Source organism: Peromyscus californicus, unplaced genomic scaffold, assembly GCF_007827085.1.
Source record: "Peromyscus californicus insignis strain IS unplaced genomic scaffold, ASM782708v3 Scaffold_2__1_contigs__length_46816999, whole genome shotgun sequence".
Classification (NCBI taxonomy): Eukaryota; Metazoa; Chordata; class Mammalia; order Rodentia; family Cricetidae; genus Peromyscus; species Peromyscus californicus.
The window spans coordinates 2,432,618-2,443,079 of NW_026294540.1; the positions used below are offsets into that span (position 1 = coordinate 2,432,618).

The 10,462-nt window shown below is 57.8% G+C and overlaps 1 protein-coding gene across 3 annotated transcripts; it reads right to left on the minus strand.

Annotated features, from left to right (window-relative positions):
- Positions 1-65: 65 nt before the first annotated feature.
- Asphd2 (aspartate beta-hydroxylase domain containing 2) lies at positions 66-9,620 on the minus strand. 3 transcript variants are annotated; one of them, XM_052754969.1, is made up of 4 exons: positions 9,431-9,620; positions 5,289-6,384; positions 978-1,091; positions 66-478 (listed from the first exon to the last, which is right to left on the minus strand). In XM_052754969.1, the coding sequence occupies exons 2-4, from the start codon at positions 6,094-6,096 to the stop codon at positions 369-371; spliced, it is 1,032 nt and encodes a 343-aa protein (XP_052610929.1). In that variant the 5' UTR covers positions 6,097-6,384; positions 9,431-9,620; the 3' UTR covers positions 66-368. The 3 variants fall into 3 exon arrangements, with proteins under 3 accessions (XP_052610929.1, XP_052610928.1, XP_052610930.1); XM_052754968.1 differs by lacking the exon at positions 9,431-9,620 and adding an exon at positions 8,917-9,046; XM_052754970.1 differs by lacking the exon at positions 9,431-9,620 and adding an exon at positions 8,580-8,894.
- Positions 9,621-10,462: the final 842 nt, after the last annotated feature.

The following is a 10,462-nucleotide window of genomic DNA, read 5'->3' on the forward strand; positions in this document are numbered from 1 at the left end:
CTGTGCTGTTTTGATGTTTCCTCTTGAGACAGCTACAGAGTTTGAGATGATTACATTCAGACAAGTGGCCATTTGGTTACTCTATTCCGGAACACGGAGAAGGAGACACCAGGTAGCAAAGTCACAGACTTGAGGGACACGGAGTCTCTGGTCACAGCCAAAGGGACACACTAGTAGGCCAGAAGTCCCAGCAAATAACTGGAAGGGGAAAGAAACCTAGGAAGTTCCCAGTAACCAAAGGAAAGAGGGCTCCCACCGCGGCAGGAAGCCACTAAAGCGTCCAGTGTGGATCAGGGCAGGGACTGAGCTGTCCCCACAGCCCACCTGGGTCCCACTCAGCCTGGCTCCAGCCCAGGCAACGTCCTCACTCATCGTCCTGGAGCAAAGATGAAGTCCAGGGCCTGCCGCTCGGCAGCTGCCACGTTGGGGTGCCAGAGATCCACCATGAAGACCACCCGTGGGCCGTCCTCAGCGGAACCTGGGGAGGAGGAGCGTAAGGGGGGTCAGGTTGGCCCTGGCACACTCAGTGTGGCCTGAGCTGTAGGACCAGTGGGCACGGGAAGACCTCCCTTTCCCAGATGGAGAATGTTGGTGCGGTCTCTCCCATGCCTGTGAGGAAGGTGGATGAAAAAGGGAGGGAAACCGAGCAGGACGGTAGGGCCGTCACTGTGGACACAGTCTGCATTCTGCTGTCCCAACCCACTGAGTGTCTGACACTGAGAGCGAACCTGAAGGTGACCATAGCCTCTAGGTCATGATAACCGGTTGGAGTTGGCTCGTCACCTGTGATACTAGCTTACCCATGTGGGGAGATTACATGGGAGGGTGAAGCGGGGGGGGGGGGGGGGGGGGGGGGGGGGGGGGGGGGCTTAGGAATTCCTGGTCAGTTTTGTCTGGCACCCGGAAAACTTCTCTTTAAAGAAGTCTGATAACCATAAAGCAAGCAGTGGGCAAGCTCTGGGGGAGGCGGTGCCCACCTTCATGGAATGCAGTGTGCAGGAAGGAGTCATCGAAGAGCAGGCAGCGGCCTTCCGCCCAGCACTGGGGCTCACCCCCCACCACCAGCTCACAGCCATTGGGAGTCTTCAGACCTTGGGGAGAAACACAGGATTGAGTGAGAGTGAAGGTGGCCAGGGTTCAAGGCTGCTGGAAGGTGGAGCCGGGCTGCTCCGGGGAGCGCTCGAAAGCCTCAGGCCTTCCACACCCTCCCCTGGAGTCCACACTGTGGGCTGTCTGTGACCCATGATTCAGAGACCGAGACCACCCTGAGAGGATGGTGTTAGGGGTCTTTGGGGACCAGGTCACGAATGGGATCTGTACTGTAAAACGGGCCTTTCTACCACATGAGGTCACGGCAAGAGGGGGCCACGCCCACTGCCCTGGCGAGTCTTACGTCCACTTGGCACACAAACTAGAGTCAACTGAAAGGAGGGCGGCGCCTCAGCTGAGAAGACACCTCCATAAGATCTGACTGTAAGACATTTTCTTAATTAGTGATTGATGGGGGGAGGGCCCAGCCCATGGTGGGTGGTGCCATCCCCCGGGCCGGTGGCTCTGGGTTCTGTAAGAAAGCAGGCTGAGCAAGCCATGGGGAGCAAGCCAGTGAGCAGCACCCCTCCATGGCCTCTGCATCAGCTCTTGCCTCCGGGTTCCTGCCCTGCTTGAGTTCCTGTCCTGACTTCCTCCAGTGATGGACTATGATCTGGAAGTGTAAGCCAAATTAACCCTTTCCTCCCCAGTTTGTTTTTGGTTTTGGGGTTTCATCACGGCAAACAGGAACTCTGACCAAGACACCCACCTGGCAACCAGAGCGGCCTTGGCCTCTCACAGAGCTCCACCTTGGGCCTCCAGCCTCAGAACCATGAGGAGTACACCTCTGGGCTGTTGGTCTGCCGTTCAGACAGGGTCTCACTGTGTTGCCCAGGCCGGTCTTGAACTCTCAATTCCGAGAACAGGCACCACCACCCGGCTGTTTTTTGTTTTGTTTTTAACTTTGTATGATAATTGTGTGGGGCGTGCTTGACACCACATGTGTGTGGGCATTAGAGGGACAACTTCCAGAAGCGGTTCTGACTTTCCACTGTGGGTTCCAGGGATCAAAGTCAGGTCATCAGGCTTGTAGGGCAAGAGCCTCCACCCACTCCCACTGAGCCATATCCCCAGCCCTTCCCTGTTATCTGAAAGCCATCTAGCAATGTGGAACTTGTCCTCACAGCCCAATAGATGGGTCAGTCTTTCTAGGGACTACCACCGAGGTCCTCAGCAAAGCTCCTCTTTTACCAGTTTCGTCTAGTCTGGATCCTGCACTCTTGCTTACGTCAATAGCTTGAGGGTCTCATGACCTCAAGAACTCCTGATGTCTAGTCCTGGGACCCATGGGAATCCAGGGATGCTGAGTTCAAACCAGCTTCATCCATGCACAGCCAGCCGACAGCAGGGCCTCCTCAGAAGACGTTTTCCTGCTGTACCCAGGGATATCAAGGACCCATTACCTCCTACAAGTCACTAGCTGGCCCGAGAAGGGAATCATCACAGCCACAAGGTGTGCACATTACACATACACATGCGCACACACACACACACACACACACACACACACACACACACACACACACCTACCTGGTACACGCCCCGTATCAGACGTTAACACAGGAATCCAAACCTACGGGTCCTCCTCCCAGCCTGCCTACTCCACACCCCTGGATCCCACATCAATCTCTGAGGCCTTCCCCTACTCTGCATTCCAAAGCTTCGGAACAGCATGGTAGCTGAGGGCGCACTTCAGGGGTTCAGCACTGGCCCAGCATGCCTGAGACTCGGGTTCATCCCAGTACTGTGTAAATCAAAAGCTCCCACAAAGCAAGACCTTTCAAAAGAAAAATCTCATTCCCATGGCCGACAGTTCTGAGCCCCAGCCTGGCCCAGTCTGGCCCCAAGTCAGCCACCGGCTCCCACCTGGTCTGCCCTACCTCAGCCTTCCCGGCTCCCTTTGCAGCCTAGCTCCCTTCGTGGATTCTTGCCAGAGGTTTATTAACCAAAGCCACTGTGTGGATCAAAGCCTACCTGGTAATAGTGATGGACTCTGCCTGCCAGGAACTTCAAATGCACAAGCTACTTACTTTTCCTCAAATAGCCCCAAAGGCAAGAGTTGAGCACCCCTCCTCCCCCGGGGTTCAAAGAGGAAGCTTGGCTTCCAGGGCCTGACAGTGGGGGATGAGTGAGGAACTGAGTCCAGAACTGCTGGCCTCCGGTGCCCCAGGGTCACTGTTCCCTGGGGAAGAGGCCGTGCCTTACAGAGCATTGCGTAGTCATGAGCGCCACTACCGCGCTCCAGAGAGACTGCCAGGCACTATGCCAAACGGCCACTTAGTGAGTTGTGTCCCCAAACTTCTCCACAGCACTGGTGCTGTATGTCCACTTTGCAGAGAGGCCGTGAGGTCTACAGAGCTGGACTCTGTCCAGCCCCACAGCTGCTCATGGATCCAGACCCCAGCTTCAAGCTTCTGCCCTGTTCCACCCACCCGTCAAAACCCCATCCACAGCAACCCTCTGACAATAGTACTTCTGCTTCTCAGCACAGACATCTTCAGTCCAAACCGTACTTTATCCAGAATCCTCACCCAGAGAGCAGAGGGAAGGAACAGAGCTGCTGGGGCGAGAGGCGGTGGGTGGGGGGCCTAGCAACTGGCACAGGCTCCCTGCAAAGCACATTAGCGAACCCCACCACAAGCCTGCGAAGGACATGCATCCCCCGCTTCCCCCATCCCCTTCAGGCAGCCAGCACCGCCTCTTACAGCTGCCACCCAGCTCTGCAGGCTCTGCCCTGGCATGTTCCACCAGCAAGGCCTGTCTGTCACCAGCCTCCTGTCCCCATTCACCAGGAAGAAGGTACCACATAGTTTCGAAGCCTGCCTCCATGCACCTCATTTTGCACCTAGCTCTGGTGACCACTCTGAGACACACCTCATCTGACTGGATCCCCAAGGGAGAGCTGCTCCCTCGCTTTCTATGGAAGCTCAGAGGAGGCAAGCAGCTGGCCCAAGGAAGCACCGCTAACTCATAGTTGGGCTAGATAAAAAGGCAGCTTAGCTTGACACTCAATTTGCACGCCACACACACAGCGCACAAGATTCCTAGGCCTTGAATAAAGTGACCAGAATACTGGGCACCATTTATCCGTGGTGACTCAGAATGTTTAAGCATCTCTCACAGTCTCCCGGGCACCATCGGGGACCTCTGTGTCAGCCACCACAAGAACACAGCAGCCACCAGCCAGCCATACCTGGACACACAAACTTAAATGAAAACTTCTGGTCAGCTGTTCCACTGACCACAGCCCACGCCCTCAGCAGCCACACGTGGCCAGCAGCTCACGTAATGGACAGGAAAGATGGAGGACACGGTTACCACCCTCTCCTCCAAGAGTTCTTCCAGGCAGAGCTTTTCCCGCCAGATACTAGATTTAAGTGGGTGTGTGTGGCCTGGCGGCAGAGAGCATGCCTGAGTGCCTGGGTTCCATCTCCAGCACCGTGGGAGAATGAATGAAAGTTTGAGAGGATAAGATGAAATGAGGTTGACATTCTGCCATCACAGTTGTTTACGGACCACCACCAAGGAAAGGTTTTCTAAGGCCGGGGATATGGCTCAAGTTTTGTAAACCGCTTATGGTACAACATGAGGACCTGAGTTGGAGCTTCAGCATGTGAACCAGCTAGGCACTGTGGCACACTCTTTCTGTTTTTTTGGTTTTTCGAGACAGGGTTTCTCTGTGTAGCTTTGGTGCCTGTCCTGGAACTCACTCTGTAGACCAGGCTGGCCTCGAACTCATTGAGATCCACCTAGCTCTGTCTCCCAAGTGCTGGGATTAAAAGTGTGTGCCACCACTGCCCGGCTCCTATGGCACACTCTTATAGTCACAGGGCTGGTGAGTCAGAGACAGGGAGACAGACACCCCTTCTCCCCCGGGGCTTGAGGCCAGCTAGCCTAACCTAGCCAGTGAGCCCTAGGTCACAGAGAGATCCTGTAAAAACAAGGTAGACAGCTCCTGAGAAATAAGACTCAATGCTGACCCCTGGCCTCAGCACGCACATGCATACAAGTACAGGCTAGCCCTTCAAGCCTCGACCCTTCTGCCTCAGCTCCTGAGTGTTTGGACTGCAGGTGTGTGCCACTGACTGCATCCAGCTGAATGCGTCTGTATTTGACCAAAGCACTCGGGAGGCAAAGGCGCCTTGCTACGTGAGGCTCCCCGTGAATGTGCATGCTGGGGCTCCGCCCCCTCCACGTACCTAGGTGGCACCGGATGCGGATGTTGGTGGGTCCGTAGTGCTCCGTGATCACAGTCCCAGGACTCAGCACCGAGATGCAGGCGTTCCCGAAAACATTGTTTCCGATACAGGTCCGGAGGCTGCCGAGCAAGCGGTACGTCCGTGGGCACTTCCTGCAGTTTCTGGGGACACAAACGCCCTGGTTGACAAAGTCAAAGGTGAACCACTCCCCGCTGGGGGTGCTGTTCACTTTCCACCCCTGCGGGAGGCTGCAGTTAGAGAAGGCCTTGTAGAGTGTCTCGAACTCGCAGAGGATGGCCTGGAAGTTCCGCTCCAACAGCTCCACGTCGTGCTTCTGGGCGTCCCGGGAGAAGTAGGGCGTAGTGGGGAGATCAGGCAGGAAGAAGACTTCGGGCTTCTGGATGGAGGGCTGGCTGCTGAGGTAACGGCCCTGCTCCCGGATGCCCTTGTGGATGCGGCCCATGCCGGACCATGAGTACCGTTTGGCGTACTCCTGCAGGTTGTGGTAAAGCTTCTGGTTGAGGCCATCATGGTGCGTGCAGCGCACGCACTCGGGTGACTGGCAGTACATGGACCCGTTCTGCAGCCCGTTGGCGTCCACTCCCTGCAGGAGGGAGTTGACGGACACATGGGGTCGAGGCTGCTCTCGGCCCACATGGTAACAGTACCACACAAACATGACCAGCAGGCAGGCCACGGTGACCACAGCTGTGCTGTCACAGTCCCGCACGGACTGGATGCCGGTGGCAATACAGTCCCTCAGGCCATCCAGAGACCAGCTCCAGGCCACCAGCCACTCCAGCCACATCTTGAGGGACTCGGTCCGTGGAGTGAAGCTGGCTCAGATGATCAGCCCTCTGGGGGTCGCCGGGGCACCCACAGCACGCAGGTTAGAAGACGGTGGAAGGAGCGGCGGGGGCAGGGGAAGGCATGGCTGCCACTGTCCCTCAGTTCCTGCCAAGGGCGCCATCGATGAACAGTGAGGTCTGCCGATGGGGCCCACCAGTAAAAGTCACTGAAGTTGGGTGCTCGCTGCCTTATATCCCACTGGCAAATGCAGCCAGTCGCTGGGAAAGGATTTTCATGATGTCCAAACCTGAAAACAGCACCATGAAAGTTATGACTAGAAAAGTCCCAAACAGCAACCGTCTCCGGAGAACGGAGATGCATCATCAGAACAGCCGAGGGCTGCTGTCAGAATGGCACATTCTCCCTTCTCTCCTCAAGCACGCTGTGAATCAGGCTAATACGATGCCAGGAAAGGAAGTGGGTGCCCTGGAGCGGCCTCTGTGGCAGACACACCTCTTTGTGCCGCTCAGCTGGGAGCTGACCTCACCCACAGGATTACAAAAGGGAAAGCAGGAGCCTTCCAAGTCCCTGACTCAGTTTCCCCACCTCTGACAGCGGTGATACTGCTTTGGGGAGGTGGAGCCCACATCGCTGTAAACCACAATGCAAGCCCAACTGTGCCTCCCAAGTCTCTAGAAACCCGCAGTGTCCTCCGGTTTCTCTGAAACGCTCTGTCCACCCCACCGCCAGGCCCTCCTGCAAGCCCTCCATCACCTGGAGGAACTCATCTGGGAACATTTCAGTGCTCCACGCCCCCCTCCTGTCCTGGGGGAGAATGACAGCGAAACTGTGTCTCCCGCGGCCTGGACCAGCTAGGCCTGGGAGGTCTGCAGCACAGCGGAGAGAGTTACACACCCAAGCTAGACATGGCATGGACCAGGTGTGGCCACCAGCCGTGTGCAAGGCATTCCCCCTCTCTCAGCCTCAGTGTTTTCATCCATCCGCTGGCTGGGGATAATGTCACGGTAAGCCCTCGATGTGCGATTGACCGGCAAACCAAACGTGGGGGGTGTCCCAAGACTCCCACCCCAAACAGAAGGCAAAGGCCGAAATACCCCAACTTGGGGTGATGTCCACTCCTGGACTCAAGGAAAACCTTGGGTGTTCATTCACCACCTACTGGCACCAGCCCGGTGTCGGCTGAATAAAGAATCACTTGACTATAATGTTTAGGAAGTAAAAAACACACATACTGAATATTCATGGGGACTCATGCTTCTAGGAAAAGAACAGGAATGGAGAGATGAGAAGCCAGTTTCTTCTCAAGATGCAAAGCTGGGGTGTTAAGCTCCTTCACCCGCCCCTCCTCCATGGGTGATACCATCGCTCCGCTGTTTCCACTTTAGGAAAAGGGAAAAGGCCCTAGAAAGGCATCTTCTCTGCACTTGCTCTTCAAGACAGTCCAAGGTTCCCGAAATTCTGTGTGAGACTCTCACCCAGGTGAGGAAACACATTTCTTCCCTAACTGCAACTCTAAAACTGCTTCCAGCAGCCAGGTTTCCTCAGATGCCCTGAGACTGAGTTGGTGGCAGTCCCTGACCCGAGAAACTGAGTTCCCACCAACCTGCTCCTGTCAAAATGCAGATACAAAAAAAACAAAACAAAACAAAAAAAACCCCGGGTAGGTGGCTAAGGGAGCTCTCCAGGGGCCGTGAGCCCTTCCCGGCGTCAAAACAGCCTCATTCTGGACAGAGCAGACAGGAGTCCTCCCCAAGACAGAACTGTAAAAGATTCAGCAAGGAGAGACCCTCACCTCTTCACGGGATCAAATCCAGCACTAAGAGAGTGAACTGGGACCTGTCAGTCACTTAGAGCCCCGAGAGACTGGCTGCCCCTACCACCAGGGAGGGATGTGCAAGCCCAGAGCCGACAAGAAAACAACTCTGGGTCTGGTAGAGTGAGTGGCAGGCAGCAGGAGGTTGGATGGATGCACACTTCTGGCTCCCTTCACACATCCGTTCCCATCAGGGATGGGCGTCATGCAGCCCTGCCCCTCAGATCTCAAAGATCAGCGGGCTCCGGGGAATAAAGGCCAAATTCAAGTCCAATCAAAAGATAACTTCTAACACGAGGAATGCCTGGGGAGACAGTCTCCATTTGACCCAGTTAACCCGGATCAGATGACCAGCCCAGGAGGCTTTCTGATGCCAAAGAGCCCGGGTCACCCTAAGGTGAAGCCAGGAGACCCCGGAAGCCCCCCGCAAGGCACAGCACCGCACGAAACGATAGGGCTGGCTGTGTGATGCTTGCGATCCTCTCTACCAGGGAGCCAGAGAGCTGTCCTGAAACAAGCCCTCCCTCCCCTCCAGGGACCTTCCCTCCTCACAGTCTCCCAGTGTCACAGGCCCTGGAGAGAGTACGACAGGAGAGAGGTCAGAGAGATGCGTTAACGCAGGTGGTGATGCCAGTAGCCAGGGGGTGAGATGGTGAGGCGAAGGCTACCTGGAAAAGTGGGAAGGAGGTCCAGGGCGCGTGACAATTCATGGGACAGGGAGGTGGGTCCAAGTGGGCGACGCTGAGGAGGAATGGGGGACCAGGAGAAGAGGCGGTGGAGGAGGGGAAAGGGAGGAGGAGGAGGAGGAGGAGGAGGAGGAGGAGGAGGAGGGGGAGGAGAAGAGGAGGCGGGGGTGATGCTGCGCGGCGCCATCCAGCCCGAGCGGCACTCAGCACGCAGCCGGTGCTAGGCGACCGCGGGCCCTGGGCCGGCCCCGGGGATGCAGGCGCGGGAGCCCAGAGCATCGTCCTCCGCAGCCCCGCAGTCCCGGGAGACGCCGCTTACCTGCGCGGACGGCTGCGGGGGACCCGGGCGACGCCACTGCCCCAGGGACGCGGCCGCCCCCTGCCGCGCCCGCAGCAGCCGCCCGGCCCGAGACGCGAGCCCCGCCGAGCCGGTGCCGCCCGCGCCGCGCTCCGCGGCCCCGAGGACCACAACTCCCACAATGCCGCGCGCGCCTGTAGGCGGGGAGGGGGCGGCGGGGCGGGGCGGGGCGGGACCCCCGGCGCGTGCACCTGCCGCGCGTGTCCCGGGGTGGGGTGGGGGGCTCCGCGCGCGTCCCGCCCCCCTCCACCTCCATCCCCCCACTCCGCCGCGCGCCAGGTTGCGCGCCTCAGGCTCCGGGTCTTCGTGTTTCCACCGCCCTGGGTCCAGCTGGGTCCTTCCTCCCGCATCCCCTCCGCGCGGTCCTCCCTCCCGCATCTCTTCCCCTCGGCGTCCTTCCCCTTGCCCCTCTTGCCTGTGATGGATCCCACGCGCGCGCGCGCGCGCGCGGACACACACACACACACACACACACTTTTGAGGCCCCGCGGACACGTGGGATGAAATTGCAAATGGAACAGCCTGGAAAGATCCGCGGCTCCGTGCCCCGCCTGGGCGCTGCCGACTGGAGCTGTTGCAGACCTGGCGCCTGCCCACAGGGAGGCCCAGTCTAGCCAGCAGCGGCCGGTCCTGCCCAGCTCACAGGAGGGAAAGGGGCGACTGAGCCGGGCCTGGGGACACCGCGCTGCGAGCGCCCGGGGAAGCGTGGGCTCCGAGGAACAGGGCATGGGCGTTCTGGGAGCGTGGGGTGGGATGCCAGCCCACAGCCCATCTGTGTCTGTCCTCGAACCTACTGCTTCCAATCCCAGCATGCATCTCTGCCATGGCCTAGAATCCTCATTTTTGTTCAGGATCCGTCTCCCGGGCCTGTCCCAGAACCCCCTGGCCCTTCACCTAAGCTCCCACTTCTACTGTTGGTGGCCGAGAACCCTCCCCCCTCACCCAGAACCTCAGTTTCCTGGCTCAGAACCCACTCCTCATGTCCTGGAGTCCCCACCTCTATCACTTAAGCCCTCGTCACAACTCCAGAAGTAGACAAACTTTTTTTTCCTTTTTTTTTTTTTTAAATTTTAATACAATAACCCAGCCTGCGCCCATTGATATACTAGGTTCTTCCATATGGCTGTGACCGAAACATCTGACAGAAACCGCTTGAGGAGGAAAGGCTCCTCTGGGCTGATGGGTCAAAGGCTTTTAGTCCATCGTGGCAGGAAAGGCAACGGAGGAACCGTGGACATGGAAGTGTGAGACACAGGCTCAGGAAACTGGGGTGAAAAACAGCCTATCAGTCTGTCAAAGCCCGCTTCCGCTGCCTGCTTCCTGCAGCCAGACCCACCTCCTGTCTGCTCCAAGGCCTCCCCAAATGGTCGATCCATGAGCACGACTTAGATCGGAACAATTAAGAGCCTGTAAAATGCACCCCGGGCGGGTGCTGAAACAGGGGCGCGGGGCTGCAGAGGGCGCCCCAACAAGCCCCTCCTGCTCCAGCGAGTACCTGGGCTGAGTG